Here is a 24,778-nt window from a genome sequence, read left to right as displayed (position 1 = left end):
GCCATATGTGGCCAGTGACTACCCTGTCAGACAGTGCAGGTCTAAATGGTTTATCTATATTAACTCATGGAACTCCCACAACAATTCTATTCCCATTTCAGAGATGGTGAAACTGAGGCCCAGAAAGGTCAAGAAATTGCTCAAAGAGCTAGCAACTGACTCAAACCCAGACTGTCTGGCTCCAAAATGCATCCCTTGACCTCTGTACTTCTTGTCCTCAGTTCTGGCTTGAAGGAGCATTGTGGACAGCTGGCCTAGGTTCAAGCTCAGGCTATGCTATGCCACTTATTAGCTGGGTGTCCTGCATGATCTGCTTAATCTCTCTGAAACTCAGATTCTTCATCTGAGAACGGGACAGTGTTATCTAAGCCAAAAGGCTGAGGGATGACTTGTAGCCTCAAGCCCAGAGGACATACCACAGAAAGCCTGGCACCCAGCGAGCCTTGGACACACTCAGAGTATTTCAGCCACTGAGATTTCTCCACTCACCGAATTCATTTGAGCAGGACCCCAACTTTTGCACGTAATGCATTACTGGAAATGTGTTTGAAACTGATTTCGCAAAACTCTAACAACAGATTTCTGTGTTGTAAAGGACATTCTATTCACTGAAGACTATACAAATTATGAAATCCCAAATTATGTCTCTCCAGTTAGGTGTCATTGTCAAAGATATATTTCCAGAGTTTCATACATATTATTTTGTAAAGTAATTGAATTTGTTTTACTGTGTATATTTTGGTTCTGATTACAAAAGCAATGCCAAAAAAATGCAATTGTTAGAGAAATAAGCAATGTGGGAAGTAAAGGTGGTGTGGAAATGCACATGCAGAAATGCCCACAAATGGTTTGTGTGTGCCCAGGGAGGAGTAGTGCCCCCAGGGTCACGAGGCCCCAGATGTCAAAGCGTCAGAATACACAAAATGAAAGAAATGGTTAATTCAGCATTGTTAATGCTTTAGAAGGTTTTGCCAAATTGCCCTCTCCAAAGATTCTACCAAGGGACACCCTCTCCAACAGTTTGGAGAGTTCCCATTTCCCCACACCTCCAATTCTGGGCATTGCCAACGTTCTTCATTTGGTTAAACTGAGGGAAAAATTTACTCGATTGCACAAAGCACACACATGCTCCAATTGTGTCCACTTCCTCCACAATTAAACATATGGTCACCAGCTTAAGCTTCAAAGGGTCCAGCTGAAAGCCAAGATTTGCTGCTTTTTTTTTCTGGGTGGTGAACACACAATGTGATATATAGATGATGTATTACAGAATTGTACACCTGAAACCTATGTGACTTTACTAACCATTGTCACCCCAATAAAGTTTAATTAAAAATATATATATTTGCTGCTTTTGGCACAAGCTTCACCCCCTTCCACTTTCCCTGCTTCTCACTAAGCCCAGCCACACTGACCTTTAGCTTTCTCAATGGACCAAGCGCCTTCCTATCTCAGGGCCTTTGCACATGCTGCTCCCTCTGCTCTGCATCTCTTCACCTAAGTAACTCCTAAGTAACTCACCCCTTGAGGAGATTCTTGCAGTCAGGAAAAAAAACTGTTTTCCCATTTATAATACTACTACCTGCTTCATAGGTTGCTATGAGGATCAAATGAGATACGTAGTTTAAAATTCCCATTAAAACCATTACTCTGGAAGGGCAGAAATGGTCCCCAGCACTATGCTTGCTGCCAAAAAGGCACCTGATGCATGTTTGTCAAATTAATGAATGGATGGATCAAATGGGCTCCATCTTTGACTCAATTATACTAAAGTGTCAGAGGCTACATTTCTTATCACTGTTATCAGTACATCCATTGTCTCCCTTTCCACACCTTTTTATAAAGACAAAGGATAAAATGCAGGAATGCTCACACCACTGCACAAACAAGTTACATCTGGCCAGGCTAAGATGGCTGCAAATCTCAAACAGAACTGCTGGTGGATAGGGAGCAGCCCCATGTGATCGCTGGGAATGTTTATTTTTCTGTTCATGTACAATGCCAACATTCAATACTCCGGTTTGATCTTCTGTTTGTCCTCCCCTATTAATTCTCACCCTTCTCTCCCCAGCTCTATTCCCTGAGAGGCTGATAACAAGACCTGCTCCCTTGCCCTCCTTGCCTTCTGTTGCAGCCAATGAGAGACTCCAGCGGGAGATGGGAGAGTGGGAGGAGAGAGAGGGTGGAGTCTTCATTCCCCGTCCCTGACCTGGGCTGGATCTAGTGACATGCAGGAGGTAGCAGCAGAAGTGATGCAATGTGACTTCCAAAGCTGGGTCACAAAATGATACAACTTCCACCCGGCTTTCCTTCTCTTGGATCACTTGCTCTGGGGAGGCCAGCTGCCAAGCTGGGAGTACATCTCCACTAAGGAGGAGCTGAGGCATTTCACAAATAGCCAACACCCACCTGCCAGCCATGTAAGTGAGCCACCTCAGAAACAGATAGACCCTGAGCCAGAAAACCCCAGCGAAGCCACTCCTGGATTCCTGACCCACAAAAACTATATGAAATAATAAGTTTGGGGCTAATTTGTTACACAGCAATAGAGAAATACTACAACTACTAACAGTCCTCCCATGCTCCCACCTCAGGACCTTTGCACTTGCTGTTCATTCTGCCTGGAACTCTTCTCCCACCTCCTTCAGGTTTCCCCTCAGATGTCACTTCCCACTGCTTTCCCTGATCCCCCTTTCTCTATCCCCCTATCTCAGTTCATATTTCACCCTAGCACTTATTATTTCCTGTCCTATTATATATTTGTTTCTTGTCTGTCTCCCCCACTATAATGGCAGCTCTACATTCTGGGGATCTTTGTTTTGTTCAATGCCTGGCACAGTGTAAGCATTCAATATGGTGGCCATTATTATAAGAATCTAGCAGTCTTGATTCTTGTCATAGCTGGATCAGTCTCCCACCTGTTTCCTGCCCACTCGGTGTCCACCCTGGCCAGGGGATGGGACATAGCTGTGACCTTCCCCTCCACTGGGTAAGTAGTAATTGGCAGCTGTAAAGGGAAAGCCCCCCAGGCCTTCCCACTTCCCTCAGGACAAAATCCCAGGTCGTCTGTGCAGACTTCGGGCCCCCATCCCTGTCTGAAATTCCACCATTCAGCCACAAAGAACCATGAACTGTTTACATTCGCTAAGAGAGCAGTCTCTAGACCTACAAAGCTTTGGGGTTCAAGTAGAAAACATCAGCGCACCTATTTTTTATCTCCATTTTTTGTTTGCTAAAGAATATGTAATAATATATTATTATAAAATAATCTACAGAATCCATTGGTATAACTGTATTTCTACATAATTTATAAGTAAATATCCATCTGGGGGTAGAGCTTCAACATTCTGACTGATGGAGGTGCATAATTGGGAAAACAATTTAGAGTCATTATCCTAATGCAATTTTGCCCCCCAGAGGACATCTGGCAATGTCTGGAGACATTTTCAGTTGTCACAACTGGTGTGTGTGGGGTGCCACCGGCATCCAGTGGGCGGAGGACAGGGAGGGAAGCTGCTCAACATCCTACAATGCACAGCACGGAGCCCACCACAAAGAACTCCCCAGCCCGAAATGGCAGCCGTGAGGAGGCTGAGAAACGTCAGACTCTCTTGCTTCTGGGGTCTTTTCACCAGCTGCTTCCTTCTCCCCACTCTGTGCTTCATCTAGCTAAGACCTCAAACTCCAAGGACTATACGAGCCGTTCCTTTCTCCAAGAAACCATCCCTGAAATCTCCGGGCTGGGCCAGAGCCCCTCCAGCCCCCTGTGCTGGGTGGGTTAGAATCGTCGTGGACGTCGGGGTTCTCAACCTTTGGATTTACAATACAGATTCCCTGGAACCGCTGACGGCCGGACCAGGAACCTGTATTTTTAACAAGCACCCCCATCCCCCCACTGCCTGTCCCTTTGGACGGGCACCGAGTAGCTGGCCCGACTAGTTTGCATGCCAAGAGCTACTAAGCGTTCTATCCGGGGTCTGGAATCCTGGCGCGCACGCGTACACACACCCCCAGAATGTAGTCACTTATCACCCCCATTTTATAGAGGAGTAAACTGAGGTTCAGAGAGGGGATGTGGCCGGGTAAGAGGCTCAGAGTCAGGAAGGTGCCCAGGTCTTAATTAGCGCCTGATTTCTGGGTGAGGAGAGAAGGCGATGAACTAGGGGAGCGCGAGCTGCGGCGGGGGTAGCAGATTCGAAGGGGGAGCCCGAGATTCGCAGCGGCCTTCCGATGCGGCCCCGCCCCCACGAGGGACGTGAAGACGCGGACCCCGCGCAGCGTGGGGACATGTGACCGACTGCAGAGGCCGCGCCGCCTCTCCTGGCGGAGGTCTGCGCGCTCAGCCGCAGAGTGCGGACCCCGGGAGCCCTCCTCGGTTTGGGGCACAAGAGCAGAGGCGGAGCCAGGGTGGAGCTAGCGCTTCCCTGCAATCGAAAGCGAAAGAGGGGGCCGGGAAGGAAGGGAGGAGCCGGCCCGGAGCCCCGCCCCCTGCCCTGCGCGCGGCTGGACCGCGGGGCGCGCCCAGGTAGGGGGACTCCGAGCGCGCAGTGCGGACCCTCGCGGGGACCTGCGTGACTGCCACCATGTCTCAAGAAGGTGTGGAGGTAGGAGATGGCTACGGCTGGGCCAGGGCCCTCAAGAGACGCCGGGAAGGGCCGGGGCCGCAGAGGGGGCTTCGCAGTTCCTTGGGACTCCATCCGTAGCCCAGACCTTCCTCCTTGTCTGCCCCCCCCCAGAAAGGAGAGTGACCGCCACCTCCTCTTGAGCGAAATGCGGCCCCCTGGGCGAAAAGCAGGGGCTGCAGGGTCAAGGGTCAGAGGCCAGGGGTTACCTGGCCGGCCTCCTCCCGAGCCTAGGACGCTCGCCCCAGTCCGCACCCTCCCCCAATGCCCGGTGGGGACTTTGGCTTTTCCAGGAAATACCATGGAGGGATGGGGGTGGGGGATGCGGAGGCCAAAACCAAGGGTCAAGTTCAGGCCCAGAGAAGGATGCCTAGAAATAGGGAGGGGCAATCTCTCTTCTTCCCCTTTCCGAGCCTCGCTGTCCCCATCCCAGCTGGAGAAGAGCGTCCGGCGCCTCCGGGAGAAGTTTTATGGGAAGGTCTCCAACAGGAAGGCGGGGACTCTGATGAGGAAATTTGACAGCGACCACACCGGAGTGGGCCGCTCCATCGTGTACGGTGAGCGGGCAGGGTTCCCGGGACTGGTGGGTGTTCCGCGCGGGGGAGCTCGGTCTGTTCGGAGGGTAGGAAGAGGAGTTGAGATCATCTCTTGGGGATGGTCTGTATTGGGGCTCCGGAGACCCTGAAACTCCCACAAGATCCTTCAAGGGCCCTTCACTTACACTTAACTCTCCCCACCAGGGGTAAAGCAGAAAGATGGACAGGAACTGAGTAATGACCTGGATGCCCAGGTAAACTGCCCCCCTACGCTCAAAGGACAGGGTAACTGGGGAGGGAGAACACAGGGAACCCTGCCCATCCTTGGTGAGCCCCACTCAGTGCACTGCCAGTCTACAACTCATGGTCCAACCACATCTACTTATTCACAGAAGGGCTGTGTGTCCTGCCAGGGAGCCTGCAAACAGTAGGTGTTCATTCCATGCTAATGGTATTAAATGGGGGAGAGAGACATGAAACTAGTTAGTGACGCTAGCCAGGATTTAAGTCATCACATAGGAGCCCTAGAGGTCAGGGAAGGCTTTCTGGAGGATGTGGTGTCAACTGATCAAGGCTGAAAAAGAGTGATCCCTGGGAATGGAGGGGTCGGAAATAGTCTTCTTGGAAGAGGGAATAGTGTGAGCAAAGGAACATACAGACAGGCTGGGATGAACAGGAGATGGGGAACCGGAGAGAGGGGGTAGGGGGCTCCTGTTGAATGAATGAATGAATGAATGAATGAATGAATGAATGAATGCTTTAAAGCACAGATACATCATGGCCACTTTGCCCTTTAGATGGCTTTGGTGGCGGATGCACTGTGGATTTTGCCTGCCTGAAAGACCAGTATAGAGTTGTTAAAGAGTATAATAAAGTATGTATCATACTCTTTATATTTATACATTGACATTTATACCTATAAAGAGTATGATAAAAAATAAAGAGTAGCATTTAGCATTGATTGAGCACTTTCCTTGCTGCAGGATTCCAGGAATTTTACCTGTTGATTCATTTCATCACCAAAGCGACCCCATGAGACAGGTCCTATTATTTATTACCAGGTTTTATGGATGAGGAAACAGACAGTGATGAAGTCACTGGCCAGGATTATGCAGCATGCAGGTGGCAGCTGGGATTTGAACCCGAGCCACTCAGAGTCAGAGACTGGGCTCTGAGATGCCCTTCATTAAGGACCCAGGGGGAGTAGCTTGGCCACACTGCCACAGCTAGAAGTAATGGAGAGTTGGGGATCGAACCTGCATCTATCTGAACTCAGAGACTGAACACTTAGCCTAAAGCAGCATGGCCTCAAAGAGGCAACTAACTCATCCCAATGCCAACAAATGTGTGGTATTTAACCAGCAGTAAGGGAGCATGGGGTCCAGGCCTGCTCTGATCTCAGGCAAGCCCTCTCCTGGCTCTGGGCCTCAGTTTCCCCATCTGAGTAATGGGGATAACAGGTGTGCCCACCTCTCAGGACTGTTATAAGGGTAACAGAGGTCATGTACCTGGTCTCAGTAAGAGCGCTGCCAATCAGCTCCTTGTGAGTTAGGAACACCCTACTCTTATATGGGGCTGGGAGGGTCCCATCCAGGAGCCCGGCCGCCAACAAACAAGGTGAAAAGAGGCCTGAGCTGAATCCCCAGCCTCTGCCCCTGGTGTCTCCACCCAGGATCCACCAGAGGACATGAAGCAGGACCAGGATATCCAGGTGAGTCCAGGTGGGAATGGGGGAGGTGGAACAGGGAGGACATCCATGGGAGAGAGTGAGGTCATTGTGGAGGAGGGGGTGCATCTGCTAGGAGAGGAGGGCTGAGACTTGTTTGTGTTGGTGGAGGAAGGCCGACCACCCTCTAGTGCTCACCCCGCCTCATTTCACAGGCAGTAGCAACCTCCCTCCTGCCTCTGACAGAAGCCAACCTACGCATGTTCCAACGTGCCCAGGAAGACCTCATCCCTGCTGTGGACCGGCAGTTTGCCTGCTCCTCCTGTGACCATGTCTGGTGGCGCCGTGTACCCCAGCGGAAGGAGGTGATAACCCAGTCCAACCTTGACTCTGTCCTGAACTCCACTCCCAACCCCCATCTTCAATGTCTGACCTTCTGACCTAAGAACATCAGCCTCTGAGAGCTCAACCTCGATCTCAGACCCCAACCCCCAACCCTGAGCTGGACTTCTGACCTTCAACTTGAGGAGTTCAGCCCTTACCCCGGAACCTGACCTCTGACTCCACAGTTTGACAGCTACCATAGCAATCAAATCTGACCCTGAAACCACAACCCCAATTCTGGTATCTAAACCCCCTTAACCAATGGTGTGCTTGTGCTTCTGGTCAATGCTTTAACAGTCTGCTCATGGGTGGGAGGAGGGGGGCTTGGGGGTCCCCGGATTTCTAGTGTTTACCAATTTCTGTGGTATAAATGTTCCCACTGTGGCCAGTATCGAGCTAGCAGAGTTCCCTCTGATAGTGAGCCTGCTACCTTCTCCACACCTCCAGGTGTCCCGATGCAGGAAATGTCGGAAGCGCTATGAGCCTGTGCCATGTGACAAGATGTGGGGCGTGGCTGAATTCCACTGCCCAAAGTGCCGACACAACTTCCGGTGAGGTCCTGACTCCCCACCTTAGACTCAGCCCTGCCCTACCCCTGCCCTGGCCCAGCCTTGCCCTCTCCTTTGGACCCTCATGGCCCTGCCCACCCCCAGGGGCTGGGCACAGATGGGGTCCTCATCCCCTTGCTACGGCTGCGGCTTTCCCGTGTATCCGACACGGATCCTCCCTCCGCGCCGGGACCGGGACATAGACCACCGCAGCACCAACACGCACTCCTGCTCAGCTGCCGACTGCTACAACCGGCGAGGTGAGGACGCCACTCATCCCCGGTGGCTTCTCCCCACTGTGGGCTGTCTACTTGACCTTGACTCCTGGGATCTCCACCTCTGGGGCCTCAAGTACCAGGGTCTCTGCCTGCTTCTTCCACGTGCCTCCCAAGGCCTGTCCCCATAGCCACTTCCCATGGCATCGGCTCCTCCCTCCATGTCTTCCATGGCTCCCCAGTCTCCATGGCCTCCAACACCAGGTCATCTTGGACCCCTGGCTCCTCCTAACACCCACCTCCCATGGTCTTGCCTGTGAGACTCCGTAACTTCCCTCCAGTGACCCACACCCATGTCCCGGGGGCTCTGCCTCTGTGGTCTGTGTTCTTAGCCCCTGTGTTGTCTCCTGGAGCCTCCGGTGACACCCATGTCCCTGGATTTCCTATGGCTTGCACCTCCAAATTCCCTGTAGTTCTGAGCCTGTGGCCTCAGGCTCCTTGGCCCAGTCTCATGTGACCTCAGAACCCCTCCCTCCCCAGAACCCCACGTGCCTGGGACGTCCTGCGCACACCCGAAGAGCCGGAAGCAGAACCACCTGCCAAAAGTCCTACACCCCAGCAACCCCCACATCAGCAGCGGCTCCACGGTGGCCACCTGCCTGAGCCAGGAGGGCCTGCTGGAAGACCTGGACAACCTCATCCTGGACGACCTGAAGGAGGAGGAGGAGGAGGAGGAGGAAGAGGAGGGTGGTGGGCACAGGGAGTGACCCTGCCAGGTGGAGATGCAAACCAGACATGGTCTGTGGTATTTTGTGTTATTATAAAATATGAGCTCAAACCGAGATCGAAGTGCCCTTGGGGAGGCGCCTGGGTTAAGAGATGTTGGCAGGGGGATTCCTGGGTGCTGTTTTCAGGGCCCTGGGGAGCAGATCGATGACAACAGGAAGGTCTGAGGGACATAGCACGCACTGAACCACACAGGAGGTGTGGCCACGACCACTTCGGCTTCTGCTGACAAACATCCCCTGGGACCTGGGGGACAGACAGACAGATGATCACAGCCTCAGGGGCCGGATCAGCATGGCAGCCTTCTTGAGAGAGTAAGCTCCGCCGCGAAACTCAGCCCAATAGACACCATCCTGGTAGCGGCTGCGATAGTGGCCACCACGGTGCCACACACCATTGAGGTTGGAGTGGGCACAGGCATGGTACCACCAGCCTCCCCGCTGGTACAGGGCGCAGTTACCTAAGGGAAGAGAGAGTCCATGTCCTCCTACCAGAATAAAAGCCTCTACCAGTACTTCACTAGTGCAAGGCTTTTGCCAGGCATCCTCTGGCCCCCACTTTCTTCTTCAGAGCAATGGCCGTAATTCCTTCCATAGCCCCTTATTAAACTACAAGTCATACTTTCCCCACTCTTTTCTGCAAACTAGGAGCTCTACCCCTCATTCCTTTACCAGGAAAAAAATCTTTTCTGTTTCCTTTCTAGAATAAGTCCTAGCTCTCACAACACCCCCACGCTCCCCACATGCATGCCCTGCCTTTCACCAGAACAGGAGTCCTGACTCTTATTGCCTCATCAGAGAAGGAGTCTTGAGTTCCCTGTTCTCTTACCAGAATAAAAGTCCTATCCTCTGTTCTCTCGCATACCCTGCTTCTTACCAGGAGGAAGTCTTACCCCACCCTTTCATTCCCTCTCTAGGAGTCCTTCCTCCCCTACACCCCTCCGCCGCCACAAGAATAAGAGTTCCTTACCAGAATAGGAGTCTCGGTCCCTATCTACAGTGCTGAAAGGCTTGTCATTGTGCCAGGAAAGAGAGTCTCCAGCATCTCCATGGTACTGGCCAAGCCGTAGGCGGTAGTGGTCGCTCTCAGGCTCCAGGGAAAAACCATCGTAGTGGGCACGTGCACCACGGCCCCTCCAATCTTCCAGGAGCACCAGCAGCTCATGGTCTCCACGGCTGGTCAGCTGATGCACAGGTTCAAGGCCCAGCCAATATTCCCCATCAGGCTGCCCAAAACCCACCTGGCAGGGCAGGAAAGTCAAGAAGTCAGGAGCCGGTCCCCTCCCCTGCCCAGCCCTGCCTACCTGCACCCACCTTGTAGTTCTGCCAGGTAGTAAAGAAGTTGACAGAGCCATCTTGCCGCCTCTGGATCACAGTCCAGCCTCCACCTTCCAGCTGTTGCTCACACCATGCCAACACCACATGCCGGCCCAGTTGCAGCTCATACACTCCACTCTGCCTATGGCCTGCCCAATGGGCCTCTGCACAATCCTGCCATGGGCCTGTGAGCACAGAGATATGGGGGAGGCCCGGACCAACCAACCCCTACTGGAGTAAGAGTTTTACTTCTCACTGGTATCCTCATCAGAATAGTAGTCCTGCCTCTCCCATTCCTTCACCAAAATAAGAGCCCCAATACCCATTTCTTTACCTTAATAAGATCCTTAAGTCACTCTTCCTTCACTATAGCACATGTGGAGCCTGGGGTTTTTAAATCCTGGCTCAATGGTCTCACCAGAATATAAGTCCTGAACATGGCACGCTGAACCAAGCTCAAATTCTCACCAAAGTAGCCGTCCTAAATTCCCTGTCCCTTCATCAATATAAGCGGGCTTCCTCTCCTGTTTTCATACCATAGTAAAAATTTTGGTCTTTATTAGACTAGGAGCCATAGCTCCATGTTCCATCACCAGATTAAAAGTATTATTTCCTCCAGTCCTCTCACCATGAGAGGAATCTGCTGTTAAAATCCTGACGCCTATTTCCTTATATTCATGCTGCACTGGAAGTCCCCTGGCTCTTCACACCTCCAACAGCCCTGCCCTCATCTTACCCGCTGGCTTGGTGGGAACAGCAGGGTACCCTGTGGGCATGGAAGAAGCCAAGGGCTCCTGCTGGCTCTGGGGCTCTGGGGCTGGGTCTAGCCTCCTGCTGGTATCATTCGTGCCACCCACCAGACTGACTGGAACCACAGGTACCAGGGGCGGTGGCAGGACCTGGGGAGACCAAGAAAATCAGATGTGATTGCACTAACCTTCAGCCTAGGCCACTCAGCTCCTAAATCTCCCAGCACCCAGATGGGTGGGAGATCAGGAGCATGGATTGATCCTCTCCAAAAGCCTAACTAGCTGTTAAGAGCAGACAGTTGGGCCTAAATTCCTGCTCTGGTGTGCACAGCTTAACCAATCTGTGCCTCCAACTTCTTTTCTATAAAGTAGGGATAACATGAGTACTTCCAACAACGAGTATTAACTTACTGAATGTTCCCCACAACCCTGTATGGTCGGGGCTGTCACGGAGCAACAATCTCTTGATTCAAAACCCAGAGCCAGACATGTTCCAAAATGCATAATAATATGGCAGGAATTAGAAACTGACACAGGATGTATATTGAGTATTACATAACACCTCCACATCATGGATCTTTGGTCTTGATCCACACAATATGCTTGATTACAGGATCCTAAGAATAGTCATATGAAGTGGATTCAGTAAACACTAAGTAGCCAACAGTTGCGTTTTGACCCAAATGAGTTATGGGAGGAGAGGTAGGAATCCAGTTTTTGGAACTCCAGATTTCCGGAACTGCTGCTAAGACATTCTGGGGTTGCAAGAGACCCATCTTACAGACAATGCGCACATGAAGTGGCTGCGATTCTGGGGGGACTACGGGGTTACCTGCTGCTGCCCGCCCGAGGTTCCTGGACACAGGCGCTCCAGGCGGGCGATAAGGCTACTCTGTTGGCTGACCAGCTGCGCCAGTTCACGGAACTTGACGTCCAGCTGGTGGAAGCGGGCGGCGGCGCGCTGCGCCTCGGCAGACGCGTTGAGCACACGCTCCCCAAGTAACGCCAGTGCGGCGGCGGGCTCCGCTCCCGCGCCGGGCCCAGCTTCTGGGTCCGCCTCGTGCTGCAGCTGCGCGCGCAGCTGGCCCAGGCGCGCGCTCAGGCCGCGGCTGTCCTTGCGCAATGCGCGCACATCGCCGGCCACGGCGCTGTCGGCCGCCGCCAGCCGGTGAAGTTCGCGCAGCAGCTCCTCGTGACGGCCCACGCGCACGCGCAGCGCCGCCACCTCGCTGGCGTTCACCGCCTCCCGCATCGGGCCCGCGGATGCTGGCCCGCTCCAGCACACGGCACCCGTGAACTTCTGCTGGGGTAGTACGAAGGTGTAGGTGCAGCGCGGGGCACCTGCCCGCGCCCACGATGCGCCCAGCAGGAGCAGCAGCTGCAGCGTGCGCAGCCCGGGCGCCCACATGGCGGACCTGCAGGCAGAGGACAAACAGGAAGGAGGGAGGGACCCGGGAACCCAGACTCGGGCCCTGAATCTCAGACCGGGCTAAACCCAGCTGATCCCACGCGGGAATGCCCGTGTCTACACCTGCCTGGCTCTGGGTCTACAGACTCCCGAGGCTGGAAACTACCCAATGGGATACCGCTCTGGCCTCTCCACTGAGGTCCAGAAGCCCTGCGGGACTGCATAGCTCATGCATTCATTCAACAAGCATTCACTGAGTGCTTACTGTTGCCGACCTCAATTCTGGGTGCTGGGAATACAGTCGGGAACAAAACACAAAATCCTTGCCCATCAGGAACAAAGTAAAGTATAAGATTAATGAAGTGTATTAGATGGCGCTGAGTGCTCAAGATAAAGAGCAGAGAGACATGGGGATCTGTACAGGGGCGATCTAAGAAGAGGGAAGCCTGGAGGAAGTGACATTTGAACAAAGACCTGAAGGAGGTGAGGGAGGAAGGCCTGGGGATGTCTGAGAAAGAGCAGACCTGACGGGGGAACAGCAAGTGCAAAGGCCCTGAGGCTCCGGACCTGCCTGATGTACTAAAGGAACCTCTGGAGACTGCAGCAGAAGCGGGGAGAAGGGGTGGGGGAGGGGGCGGTAGGGTGAGAGGCAAGTCTCACTAAGTCAGTCTAGTAGTGGACACCCCATCTTCCACATCCTCAGGCCAAAGTCCAGCGTCATCCATACCTTCTCCTTCTTCATGGCAGATCCAACCCCTCAGCCAGGACTACCAGTTCTTGCTTAGACCCTGAATTCCTCCACATCCCCCTATCGACACCCCCCACCATGATCCCAGCTCAACACAACATCTGGATTCCCTTACAGCAGCTGCCTCCCAGGTCTCCAGTCGTCTGTCCTCAACTTCTGGTCTCTCCCTCAGCAGGCAGAGGACGCCTGTGAACACCCAAGTCAGGTCACATCCCTCTTCTGCTCAGAACCTCCATGGCTCTCACCTCCCTCTGAGTAAAAGCCCAAGTCCTCCCCAAGGCCCTGCATCCTGTTCCCGTCCCATCCCTGCCCTCACTTCCTCCCACTTGGCCTTCGCTCACTCGGCAACAGGCACCCTGGCTTCCTTGCTGTTCCTCAAACATACCAGGCATTCTCCAGCCTCAGGGCCTTTGCATGTGCTCTTTCTTCAGCTTAGAACGTTCTTCCCTGAATTTTAACATGGCTCCCTCGTTCTCCTTATTCAGATCTCAGCTCAGCTGTCCCGTCCTCAGAAGCCTTTCCTGTCTACCCCATTTAGATTTGCCCCTCCTGAACACTCTCTATACAGTCCATCTTTTTTATTTTAGCATGTATCATTCTCTGAAATTGCCTCATTTACTTGTGATTGTTTATGATCTGAATTCCCCCACCAAAATATCACCCTCCAGAGGCTAAGTCTGGGTTTTGTGCACTGCTCTGTCCCCAGCACCTAAAACAGTGCCTGGTGCCACACACACCCCCAACACACACATGCCCCAGGTCTGTTGTGCCCCCAGGTATTCCCCAGCTCACACAGGTGGCCTCCTACAAGTGTCCTCCCTCGAGGGTGTGTACTTGCAGCCACCTACCCCTGACCCTGTAGGGTCCACACACGGGCCCCCACTGCCTTCATTCTTGGGGTTCACAGCCTCTCAGATGGGGGACACACACGCCTCCCATGTGTACCTGCGGACATTCAGAACATGTCTCATGTATTCACTCATCATCCCTGTACCAAGTTCCACTATGTCCAAAGCCACATGTCCTGGTTGCCACACAGGCACATGTCCTGTGCTCTCCATTGTCACACATGCTGCCTCATTCACACACTCAACACATACTCGTTCAGCACCTGTTGTGTGCCAGGAGCTATTCCAGGCAATGGGAACACAGCTGTAACCAACACAGACAAAATCCCTGCCCTCGAGGAGCTGACATCCTGGTTGGGAAAATGGACAGTAGATAGGTCAGAAGGTGTTAAGTGATTAGGAGAAAACTCTAGCAGGGAAGGGGGTGGGAATCCTGGGCTTGGGTGGCATTTTAAATAGAGGAGTCAGGCCTCTGTTTAAAGAGATGACACTTGAGTGAAGACTTGAAGGAAGAGAGAGAAGGGGAAGAGCATTCAGGTAGAAGGAACAGCAAGTGCAAAGGCCCTGAGGTGGGATCTTGCTTGATGTACCCAAGGAATAGCAACGAGGCCTGTGAGGCTGGAACAGAGTGAGCGAGGGGGAGAGGGGGAGGAGGTGAGGGCAGGGAGGTGAGGGGGCAAAGTGTGCAGGGCCCTGAGGGCTTTGAGGAGGACTTCAGCTTTTACTCTGAGTCATGTGCGAACTGGGGGGTTGGGGGGGAAGCTGGACAAAGGAATATTTATGACTGAACTCGCACATCAAGCAGGAGCTCCCAACAGGTGAGTGGGGTCATCTCCTTGGCTACCTGAAGACACCAGGCCCCTCACAACAAAAATGGACCACATCCCCTGGAGCTAGAGTGTGTAACACACGCTGCCTTCCAAGAGTCTCAGTGGGGGTGAGGAGAAGGCCTGCGAAGCCCCCAGTCAAGCAGAGGCCCCAGTCTCCCAACAGACAGAATCAGACTTCACTTGCCCTCCCACCCTCCTGTTCTCTCACCTTTCACGACCAAGACCCTGGATCCAGTGAGTCTCGCAGCAGGCACAGAAGTCTGAGGAGGAGCCAAGGTTCTGGCAGGGGCCTCCGAGCTGGGAAAGGGGAGAGTCTGGGGGAGAACAGGAGGGAGGAGGCTTGGTAATGCACCCTCCTGGCCCTCCAGAGCCTGGGACTACAACTGTGATGCTGAGCCCAGGAGCTCCAACTGTAAATATTTAGGATTTCCCACATGAGAATTGAGGCCGAATTGCCAGACCCCCCTGGCCAGGCCACCAGAGCCTGATAACACAGGTCAGTGCCCTGGACATTCCCCCCACTGCAGAGCACAGAGCATGGGAGGCTGCAGGCTCCAGGATCAGGGGATCCGGGCCTCAGACACACACACACACACACACACACACACACACACACACACACACCACAGAGAAGGACAATCGCCAACATCAGCAGGACCTGCAGTGTCAGGCATGACTCTAAACTGTTTACACCTTTTATCTCATTTAATCCTCACAACCTGAGCTGCCTTCTGTGTGTAGCCTCATTTAACAGCAGGGAAAAAGGAGCCTCAGAGAGGGTGAGTGACTTGCCCATGGTCACACAGCCTGAAAAGGTTGGCAATGGGATTCGGCCCAGGTAGCTTGGCTCCAGAACTCACATGCATATGCTGTGACAGTCACACACACCCGTGCTCACATAACAGTGCAGCACAAAGACATGAGACATGCAACACACCCAATGAGACATGCAAACCGCTGTACAAAACAGCAAAGATAGACAGATGGAATCTGTGTGCATGTGTGTCCGTGGATTTGCCTGGCACACGCACACACAGATTCCATTTGCCAAAGACACAATCAGAAACAACAGATTCAGGCAGCAGTTGTGTGTTCAAAATATGATCTCTTTCACACACACACACACACACACAAAACCTCACAACTGAACGGAAAACCTGTAGGCTGAGTGTGTCTGTACCTGTGTATCAGACACATACACACCCAGGTACACGGGGTCACACACTAGCAAGCACAGAGATGCAGACCAGGTACACAGCGAGCCCCTAACACCAGCTCACCCCCCCCATTACCACACGCATGTGTCCCTTTGTCTCCCACACACATTGTCACATCTTCAGCCAGGTCAAGTCATGCAGGGACAGAAACAGGCAGAAGAAACCAGACAGCCATTTCTCAGGGGTACAAAGAGATTCACGCAGAGACCCCCAACCTGAGAGCACAGGCCTGAGGTTTCTAACCTGTGCGAAGGCCTTGCAGACCAGCAGCCTCCTTCCCCAGGTCCTCAGTCCTGAACTAGTAACCTGAGTGGACTCCGGGCCTGAAAGAGGAAATGGTCGTCCCAGATCTGAGAGAGGCTGCCAGGCTGGGCTCCAGGCCTGGGCTGAGGCCCCCCATACTGGGCCCCTCGGCCCCCCACCCGCAGCCCCCTCCAGCTTTCCCCCATTGGCAACAGAGAAAAAAAACCTCCTAAGACACAGAGAGGGGCTGACAGAAGGGAGAGTTTGAGACACAGAGAAGGGGAGAGACATGGAGAGTCTGGAGAGGATAAGAGAGAAATGGGGATAGGGACAGAGAAAGAGAGGAGAAGGATGGAAACTTAGAGGTGATTAAAGAGACAACTGATGGCAGAGACAAAGTTGGGGGAGAAGAAGACAGACATGTGGAGGAGACAGAGATGGGAAGAGGAGACAGTGGGGTAAGAATTGGGGAGGGGGAGACAGATGAGGGGAGGCAGATGGGGGAGGGGAGGCAGATGGAGGAAGGGAAGCGAATGGGACAGGCAGAGAGATGTTGGGGGCGTCCCTCCCCCCCACCCCAAGGTTCTGGGGAAGAAGCCAGAGGCCTGAGGCCAAAACTGGGGCTTTGAGCGGAAATCGGGAGGGGATGAATTTTTCACCACTCGCCCACATTGCCCTAAGTTTCCAGAAGGTGATGTGGAGTTTCCATCCTCAGCCCATCCGCAGACAGGGCCCTGGGGGAGGACAGCTGGCCCGCAGGAGCTGGGGGCCCAAAGGAGTAACGGCCACAGAGCTACCCCGCTTGTCTGGTTGCTCCCCAAGTGCCTCGCACCATTGTGCCAAGCACTGTGCGTACATCGTCTCTCTTAATTCGCAGGTCAGAGAGTAAATTATTATTATCTTCTCGTTAGGGTCCTTTAGGAGCCTCGGGGTGGGGAAAGTGGTTCTCAAAATCGCACAGCTGGCAGAACTGGCAGAGGCAGGATTCGAACCCGCCACTCATTTCTCAGCGCTCTCGCCGGCTCCCTGTGCCGCGTGGCCCACCCCCGTTTCCGTAAAAATAGGCACCAGGTGTTTCCATAGCAACACGTCCAATGATTTTTCTTTTTTCCCCCTCTCGCTATCTGGTGCATAAACCTGCCTGGTGACATCATGGCGCAGCGGCGCCTCACGTGATAGCTTCGCCGGTGCCGGAAGTGGATGGTGTGGCGCCGGAAGCGGCCTGTTGGAGGGCCCTCGTGGAGAAGACGGCGGCATGCGGCAGTCAGGGCGGGTGAGATGCGGCGGCCGGGGAGGCGGGCGGCACGGGCGGCGCGGGCGGAGACCGCCACGCTCACCGCTCGCCTCTCGCCTCCGTAGTCCCGGCACCAGAAGCGCGCGCGCGCACAGGCGCAGCTCCGCAGCCTCGAGGCCTACGCCGCGCAGCCGCACTCGTTCGTGTTCGCTCGGGGCCGCGCGGGTCGCGGCGTTCGGCAGCTCAGCCTGGACCTACGGCGGGTCATGGAGCCGCTCACCGCCACCCGCCTTCAGGTCTGCACCCCCCCCTCCCCCAGCCCTCTTCAACCTACCCTGGGCCCCGTTGTCGCGGCTCCAACCGCTCAGGGCTTCAGCCTCCCTAGGTGGAGAAAGAGACCCGTATGGGGACTATCGTCTTTGCCTCTCGGGGTTTTCCGGAGCAGCAGTGAGGGCGCGCAGATGAACGCACTCAGCTTGGGGTTTAGGTGGGTGCCTGGGACTGGTGGATAATAGGGGACTCTGGAATCAGCAGAACTGGGCTAGAAACTTGGCTTCTGTGAAAGGCCTGGAACAAGTTACGTAACCTCGCTGTGCTTTAGTTGGCTTATCTGCAAAATGGGGCGATTCACAGTAAGCAAGAGGCAGTACTCGAATTCAGGTCTGATTGGCTCTAGAGGCCAAGAGCATTCACTCCACCCCAACTCCAACCTCCCTTTTGGGAAGGATTAGTTGCAAGAAAAGGCGTGCAGTTTTAAGTGTATAGTCTGCTGAAAAAGGGATCTATGATCGCTCTTTTTTCTAATTTTCAGGTACGAAAGAAAAATTCTCTGAAGGATTGTGTGGCAGTGGCTGGGCCCCTTGGGGTCACACATTTCCTGATCTTGAGCAAAACGGAGACCAATATCTACTTTGTGAGTGGCCACCCACACCCCTCATTTACCCCATACTCTCCTTCTCCCCCAACTCTCATGATGAACCCATGTGCCTCTGAACTGCTGTGATTCTGGCTTCAAAGTAAACGCTCTGAAGAGCTGGGGCAGAGGTTCCCACTCCCCCTGCTCCCTAGCTGGAAGCTTCCACCCTCATGGATCCTTTCTTCTCTGTAGAAGCTGATGCGCCTCCCAGGAGGCCCCACCTTGACCTTCCGGATCAACAAGGTAAGGATTGGAGGTGGTGTGAGGGCCATGTGGGGTGGAAGCTGGGTTTGGAGGATGGTGCCAGCCATGAGTGGTTGGCAGTCACCCACTCCTCACTACGCCCCTCCCCTCCCCACAGTACACACTGGTGCGTGACGTGGTCTCCTCACTGCGCCGGCACCGCATGCACGAGCAGCAGTTTACCCACCCGCCTCTCCTGGTGCTCAATAGCTTTGGTCCCCACGGCATGCATGTGAAGCTCATGGCCACCATGTTCCAGAACCTGTTCCCCTCCATCAATGTGCACAAGGTGGGCTGGGCCTGGAGTGGCAGGTGTGGGTGGATGCGCCAGATAGCAGGTACCACACAGGCCCTGGGGTTGATGGCTCAGTTCTCACTTCCCAGCACTGAGGTTGAAATCTCTGGCTTCCAAAGTCAAATCTCATTTATGTTGTGTGACAAGAGGCAAGGGGCTCCCTGTGAACTGCCTTCCCCCCTGGCAGGTGGAAAATGCCAATGGTGCTTTATTGAGTGCTGGTTTAAGTGGTGTAGCATGACTTCATGTTACAGAGAGGGAAACTGAGGCTGACAGGTGAAGTAACTAGTCTGAGGTTAGATATAAGGCGGTGGGGGAGGATTGTATTTTTCAGTCTGGCTCCTGAGTCCCAGCTCCTAATCCCTGGCATTAGTGGGTCTCAAATTCAGCTTGTTAGGTGTGATCCTCAGAAAGTCTGGTGTGGGTGGCCTTCGGAGGGCCCTAGAACCAGGATTTCTAGCTAGCGGTCCACGGACACAACTTGCAGCCCCATCAGTCCCCACAGGGCTTGGCTTGGGCTCCAGCATGCAGTGAGGCTCGGGGGCAGCTGACCTGGTGCCATGCCCTCATCCTCTCTCTTCCAGGTGAACCTGAACACCATCAAGCGCTGCCTTCTCATCAACTACAACCCAGATTCCCAGGAGCTGGATTTCCGCCACTAGTGAGTATGGGGGCCGGCGGCGCTGCTCTGCCTCCAGCTGATGGCAACACTGCTGTTTAGCCTGATTGTTCAGTCTGCAAGTAAACTGCCCTGCTGCACTGGAAAAGGGAGAGGGTAGGGCTGGCCTCTGACCCCATGATCCCTAACCGTCCTCTTTACTCTGGCTCCTACAGTAGCATCAAAGTTGTTCCTGTGGGTGCAAGTCGAGGGATGAAGAAGCTTCTCCAGGAGAAGTTCCCCAACATGAGCCGCCTGCAGGACATCAGTGAGCTGCTGGCCACGTGAGGAGGGGTGGGGTAGGAGGCTCCCATAGTCCAAGGGGACCCAGAACTGTTCCAGGAGCCTGGGATCCCCTGCTGAGCTGTGTGTCTTCCCTGCACAGGGGCGCGGGGCTGTCCGAGAGCGAGGCAGAACCCGATGGCGAACACAACATTACGGAGCTGCCCCAGGCTATAGCAGGGCGCGGCAACATGCGGGCCCAGCAGAGCGCCATTCGGCTCACTGAGGTGAGGCCCAGTGGTAGAAGTGGCTTCCTCTGGCAGCCCCTAGACCCCAAGGAAGGACTGACTTTACCCCCATGTCCCTCCAGATTGGGCCTCGGATGACACTGCAGCTTATCAAGATCCAGGAGGGCGTTGGGGAAGGGAATGTGCTGTTTCACAGTTTCGGTGAGGATGGGGCCAGGGGTCTGAGGCCCTCCAGGGTGGGTCACAAGATGCAGTGGGCACATTTGGATCTTGGTGAATCATCTCTTCTCAGTGCACAAAACGGAGGAGGAGCTGCAAGCCATTCTGGCAGCCAAGGAGGAGAAGTTGCGGCTCAAGGCCCAGAGGCAGGACCAGCAGGCCCAGAATGTCCAGCGGAAGCAGGAGCAGCGAGAGGCCCACAAGTGTGTGTCTGGCGGGTAATGAGGTGGGTCCTGGGTGCAGGGTGCCACACTGACCGACACCCTTTTCCTCCAGGAAGAAGAGTCTGGCAGGCATGAAGCGGGCACGGGCAGAGGCTGATGGGGACAGCGATGCTGAGGACCCTGGGGCCCCCCCTGAGGCAGAGGGGGCTGGCCAGGAGGAGGAGGATGAAGCAGAGTATTTCCGCCAGGCAGTGGGCGAGGAGCCTGATGAAGGTGCGTGGCAGGAGTCATTGCAGCTGGGCACCGTGGGCCTGTTCCTGTGCCCTGATGGCCCTGACAGTCTCTCCTTGCAGATATGTTCCCAAAGGCCCGACGGAGACGGCCCACTGGGCCTCCAAGCAAGAAGCGGCAGATAAAGGAGCGGAAGCTGGACCGTGGCAGTGACCGGAGGCCTCCAAAGGCAAAGGGCAAGCCCTGGGGGGCCCAGGCCAAGCTGGGGCCCCGACAGGCTGCTCGGGACATTGGGCGAGGCCGAGCACGGCCATCTAAGAAAGTGGCCTAAGGCCAAGCCTGAGCAGAGGATGGAATGCCCCAGATTGGGGCCCGAGAGGTGCTTCCCTGGGCTCCTGCATGGGGGTCCAGGTACAGCCCTCAGTTTCCTTTCATAAAGGAGCTGGTTCCCAAACCTCCTACTCTAATAAATACTGATTTCCAATGAGTCAGAGGCTGTATTTGCAATGGGGGGACTTGGGCCACAGGACCCAGATGTTACCGGAGAGTGGGCCCTTCTTGGTGAGAAGTTTGGGCTTGGCTCCCACACCCAGGGGGTCAAACCCGGGCCTCAGGGAGGAACACTGGGAAGCTTTGCCATTAGGTTACCGGAGGATGAGTCCACCTTGACGCGGTATCCAGGTTCTTGGCATTCAGAGCAAAGAATTGAGATACCGAGGTAAAGTAGTGGAGGCAATTTATTAGAAGAAAAAGTACACTTCAAAGAAATAGAAGTGGACCCGGGCAGAAAGCAGTAGCTCAAGGGCCATTATTAAAAGGGACAGTACACTCCAAAGAGTTTAGAGTGGCCCCCAGGAAAGGTAAGGCAAAAGGGGGCAAAGGCTCAAGGCGGCATTGTTAAGAGAAAAAGTACACTCCAAAGGGTTTGGAGTGGCCCCCCAAGCAAAAGCACCGCTCAAAGATGGCGTGGCTCGCAGGATCCTGTGGGTTTTATCTGGGATGGGCTGTTCCTCTCCAGGTGTGGGACCACTTGACTGACACCTGAGATTGACAAAAGGCTATTACCTGGTCTCTTTAGACTGCACGTGTTCTCTGCAGTTTGAAATTGACAAAAACTGCAAGCTGATTGGCCCTTTCCCCGTACCTGGGCAGTTAATCTTGGCGGGCTCTGCAGCTTGAATGTAAATGGTCCTCCCACACACACCCCTGAGCTGATTACTCAGTCTGGTGGGCCCTGCAGTTTGAACGAAGTTATTTCCTCTGGCTTTGTTAAGGTGTCGGCCTTAATTTCTTCCACCGTGGCCATGTCCCTGACTGCCTACGAGTTTTCTGTCTCAGATGCCAGCAGCCCCTGGGAGTTGGACCTGGTTTCTGACCCCCAGCGTGGGCACTGGAAGTGCAGGACCTTGTTTTACGAATGAGGGAAGTGGGCATATTTGGCTCTACTCTTCAGTGGCTCTGGGTCCCAGGTCCTGGGCTCCTCCCCCAAACTCAGGGCCCGTCAACAGACCCAGATCTAGAAAGTACAATGAGGAAGGAAATACGAGGCAGAAGGGAGGCTGGTGCCTGAACTGTAAGCTCAGCCGCCTGAACGTGGAGCTGTAGGGAGGGGACGAAGACACAACAGAGTACAGCAGACCCAGAAGCAAGTTGTTGGGCCATGGCTGCCACCACCTCAGGTGAGGAGCGAGTGCTGCTGGGTCATTGAGCTGGGCACATCCAGGGCCGTGGCCCCTGCAGCCCAGGACGGGTGGAGGGGATGGGGAGATGGTTTAAGAATCTTGTCTGGACAGTGGCTTCCTCCTAGAGCTCTGGAGCCCAAAGCTGGGATGGAGAGGCAGAAGTGAGAGCGCAGAAACAGCCGGGAGGGGTCTGTGCACCTAGCACAGTGGCCAGCCTGTTAGATCCACTGGTAACGGGCCATTTCTCAAGATTAAAAAGCAGGCTGAGTGTGGGAGGGGTGTGTGAGAGGGAATCAACCCCAGGGTTCTGCTATTACCCCATGCTGCAGTGTCCTGGGTGCTGTTCTGGGTGCTTGGGAGCCAGAAGCAGGCACTCCCTGCCCCGATACTTTCCTGGGGATTTTCCTCACAGTGGTCGATGGAGATACAGGCTGTGGAGGAAAAAATAAGCAAGGAAGGGAGCCAAAGTGTGCAGTGGCAATATTATGGTGGTCAGAACGGGCCTCTTGGAACCACAGAGGAGGAGGAAGTGAAGGAGACAGCCTTAAGGATGTCTGTAGCCTGTGACGGAGGTGGGGAGAGAACAGTCAGTGCAGCCACCCAGAGGCAGGATGTGTCTAACGAACAACCAGGAAGCCAGCGTGGAGACTGTAAGAGTCACGCAGAGCAGATGAGAGCAAGTGGGTTGGGAGCAAGAGCAGGGCCTCAGTGAGAACTGGCTTTTCCAGTGAGAGGGATGCGACGGGATCCAGGTGCTCACAGGCGCCCTCTGGCAGCTATGGGGAGAGCTGATGAAGACCTAAGAGGAGCTGGGACGCCAGGGCCTAAGCAACTGCTGGTCCGGATAGATGACAGAGGCTGGACTCTGGTGGCATTACAGGGGTGACTGATTCTGACGGTGGGGACTTGGAGGATTGCAGTGGGGTCTGAGCCCTCTGGGTTCCTGCTCCTCCACCCCAGGCCTAAGGGCTCCCAGTCATCACAGCCAGGTTACGTGCTCCTGCCAGAGCAGCGACCCCCTGGTTATTGCCCCAGTTGATTCTTGAGGGTGCCATACCCAGAGAGCCTACTGAACGTCAATTGAGTGACAGGCTCTGGGCTCCTGACCTTCCTGGGCCCCATTCTTTCTGTAAAAGCCAGCTGCAGTTGACACCCCTCATAGGCGTGGACAGAAGTGAAACTCCGTATCCAAAGGGTTCATGCAGGCCTGGTGCACAGCAGGTACTCAGGACTGGTGAAAGTCGTGGGAGCCACGTTGAGGAGGAACAGGGCTCACTTGGTGACACCCTCTGCCCACAGGTGTTCCACCCTGCCCACCCAACATGTTGGCGGCTGCTGACCGCATCCTGAATAACTTCCAGGAAGGCTTCCTGTGGCCCATGCTGGTGGTTGAGTTCCTGGTGGCTGTGGCGGGCAACGGCCTGGCCCTCTACCGCTTCAGCACACAGCAGCAGCGCCCATGGCACCCAGCTGTGGTCTTCTCGGCCCAGCTTGCCGTCAGCGATCTGCTCTATGCCCTGACGCTGCCCCCGCTGGCTGCCTACTTGTACCCACCCAAACACTGGCGCTACGGGGAAGTCACATGCCGCCTGGAGCGCTTCCTCTTTGTCTGCAACCTGCTGGGCAGCGTCATCTTCATTACATGCATCAGCATCAACCGTTACCTGGGTATCGTTCACCCCTTCTTCTCCCGCAGCCACCTGCAGCCCAAGCACGCCTGGGCCATCAGCGCCGCTGGCTGGGCGCTAGCAGCCCTGCTGGCTGCACCCACACTCAGTTTCTCCCACCTGACGACGCCACACCAGGAAGGCAACTGCACTGTGGACAGGCCTGGGGCTTGCATCAAGTGTTTGGGTACAGCGGGTGACAATCGGCTCAAGGCCTACAGAGTCTACAGCCTGGTGCTGGTAACACTGGGCTGTGTCCTGCCCCTGCTGCTCACCCTGGTGGCCTATAGCGCCCTCGGGCGGAGTGTGCTACGCAGCCACGGCTTGACAGCAGCTGAGAAAATGCAAGTGGCAGCGCTGGTGGCCAGTGGTGTAGTCCTCTACGCTAGCTCCTATGTGCCCTACTATGTCACACAGGTGCTCAACTTGTCCGCCCGGCAGCGCTGGATAGCCCGCTGCCCGGCATTTGCAGACGTGGCTCAGGCTGAGGCGGCGCTGGACTTGAGGTCCTACGTGGGCCACCAGGTGACACGAAGCCTCGTGCCCCTGGCCACCTGTATCCACCCGCTGCTCTACATGGCGGTAGCACCTAGCCCGGGCTGCTGCCACCTACACTGCCTCGGCTGCAGGGAGGGCCGGGCACTAGAGAACACTGCGAGCTCTGGCCAAGCTCTGCCCCTCACTGTCATAGCCACCTGAGCTGAGTCCATGACCTGGCACATTTTGAGCCTCTTCCCCACCAAAAGGACCCTGCAGGGGAACGGGTGAGAACGCAGCAGGTGCCAAACTGCCACTTCCTCCCCCAAAGGCCTGTGGTGGGAACCGTGAGCACCCAGGCCAGAGCAGCAAGTATTTCCGCCAACAGCACCAAACCTGAGCAGGG

General features: G+C 54.8%; 3 protein-coding genes and 1 non-coding gene across 10 annotated transcripts; 3 read left to right on the top strand and 1 right to left on the bottom strand.

Moving 5' to 3' along the window:
- The first annotated feature begins 4,277 nt into the window (after positions 1-4,277).
- On the top strand, positions 4,278-8,771 carry SHFL (shiftless antiviral inhibitor of ribosomal frameshifting). Of its 2 annotated transcripts, none has more exons than XM_033133986.1 (8): positions 4,278-4,596; positions 5,056-5,179; positions 5,363-5,412; positions 6,831-6,869; positions 7,040-7,189; positions 7,656-7,759; positions 7,862-8,016; positions 8,512-8,771. In XM_033133986.1, the coding sequence occupies exons 2-8, from the start codon at positions 5,128-5,130 to the stop codon at positions 8,736-8,738; spliced, it is 777 nt and encodes a 258-aa protein (XP_032989877.1). In that variant the 5' UTR covers positions 4,278-4,596; positions 5,056-5,127; the 3' UTR covers positions 8,739-8,771. The 2 variants fall into 2 exon arrangements, with proteins under 2 accessions (XP_032989877.1, XP_032989875.1); XM_033133984.1 differs by having other exon boundaries at positions 4,279-4,604.
- Positions 8,772-8,990: 219 nt separating this feature from the next.
- Positions 8,991-17,416, bottom strand: ANGPTL6 (angiopoietin like 6). 5 transcript variants are annotated; one of them, XM_033133977.1, is made up of 8 exons: positions 17,289-17,416; positions 16,117-16,196; positions 14,865-14,970; positions 11,655-12,237; positions 10,810-10,972; positions 10,071-10,258; positions 9,727-9,997; positions 8,991-9,217 (listed from the first exon to the last, which is right to left on the bottom strand). In XM_033133977.1, exons 4-8 carry the CDS (start codon positions 12,228-12,230, stop codon positions 9,027-9,029), a joined length of 1,389 nt encoding a protein of 462 aa, XP_032989868.1. In that variant the 5' UTR covers positions 12,231-12,237; positions 14,865-14,970; positions 16,117-16,196; positions 17,289-17,416; the 3' UTR covers positions 8,991-9,026. The 5 variants fall into 5 exon arrangements, with proteins under 5 accessions (XP_032989868.1, XP_032989869.1, XP_032989866.1 ...); XM_033133978.1 differs by lacking the exon at positions 17,289-17,416 and adding an exon at positions 16,949-17,276; XM_033133975.1 differs by lacking the exon at positions 17,289-17,416 and adding an exon at positions 16,973-17,276.
- P2RY11 (purinergic receptor P2Y11) lies at positions 17,298-24,745 on the top strand. Of its 2 annotated transcripts, XM_033133982.1 has the most exons (13): positions 17,298-17,389; positions 17,476-17,646; positions 18,162-18,263; positions 18,459-18,509; positions 18,628-18,798; positions 19,389-19,465; positions 19,639-19,746; positions 19,848-19,971; positions 20,055-20,133; positions 20,225-20,354; positions 20,428-20,588; positions 20,669-20,752; positions 23,528-24,745. In XM_033133982.1, exons 1-13 carry the CDS (start codon positions 17,372-17,374, stop codon positions 24,592-24,594), a joined length of 2,343 nt encoding a protein of 780 aa, XP_032989873.1. In that variant the 5' UTR covers positions 17,298-17,371; the 3' UTR covers positions 24,595-24,745. The 2 variants fall into 2 exon arrangements, with proteins under 2 accessions (XP_032989873.1, XP_032989872.1); XM_033133981.1 differs by lacking the exons at positions 17,298-17,389; positions 17,476-17,646; positions 18,162-18,263; ... (7 more) ...; positions 20,428-20,588; positions 20,669-20,752 and adding an exon at positions 21,344-22,225 and having other exon boundaries at positions 23,528-24,713.
- LOC117038611 (small nucleolar RNA SNORD105) lies at positions 18,309-18,395 on the top strand. The gene has a single exon (XR_004425701.1). It is a non-coding gene; the product is annotated as a small nucleolar RNA SNORD105 (small nucleolar RNA).
- Positions 24,746-24,778: the final 33 nt, after the last annotated feature.

This window comes from Rhinolophus ferrumequinum, chromosome 18 (assembly GCF_004115265.2).
Source record: "Rhinolophus ferrumequinum isolate MPI-CBG mRhiFer1 chromosome 18, mRhiFer1_v1.p, whole genome shotgun sequence".
NCBI lineage: Eukaryota > Metazoa > Chordata > Mammalia > Chiroptera > Rhinolophidae > Rhinolophus > Rhinolophus ferrumequinum.
Note: the sequence above shows the minus strand (reverse complement) of the source record. Positions and strands in the feature narration are given on the sequence as shown.

Coding starts and splice junctions, on each gene's coding strand:
- SHFL (XM_033133984.1), top strand. CDS start 4,584: ATGTCTCAAGAAGGTGTGGAG. Junction 5,413..6,830: donor GTAATGACCTGGATGCCCAG/GTAAACTGCCCC, acceptor GTCTCCACCCAG/GATCCACCAGAGGACATGAA. Junction 7,760..7,861: donor AAGTGCCGACACAACTTCCG/GTGAGGTCCTGA, acceptor GCCCACCCCCAG/GGGCTGGGCACAGATGGGGT.
- ANGPTL6 (XM_033133977.1), bottom strand. CDS start 12,230: ATGTGGGCGCCCGGGCTGCGCACGCTGCAGCTGCTGCTCCTGCTGGGC. Junction 10,259..10,809: donor TGTTCCCACCAAGCCAGCGG/GTAAGATGAGGG, acceptor CTGTGCTCACAG/GCCCATGGCAGGATTGTGCA. Junction 9,218..9,726: donor GGACCGAGACTCCTATTCTG/GTAAGGAACTCT, acceptor CTCTTCCCTTAG/GTAACTGCGCCCTGTACCAG.
- P2RY11 (XM_033133982.1), top strand. Junction 18,799..19,388: donor CCTCCATCAATGTGCACAAG/GTGGGCTGGGCC, acceptor TCTCTCTTCCAG/GTGAACCTGAACACCATCAA. Junction 20,134..20,224: donor TGTGCTGTTTCACAGTTTCG/GTGAGGATGGGG, acceptor ATCTCTTCTCAG/TGCACAAAACGGAGGAGGAG.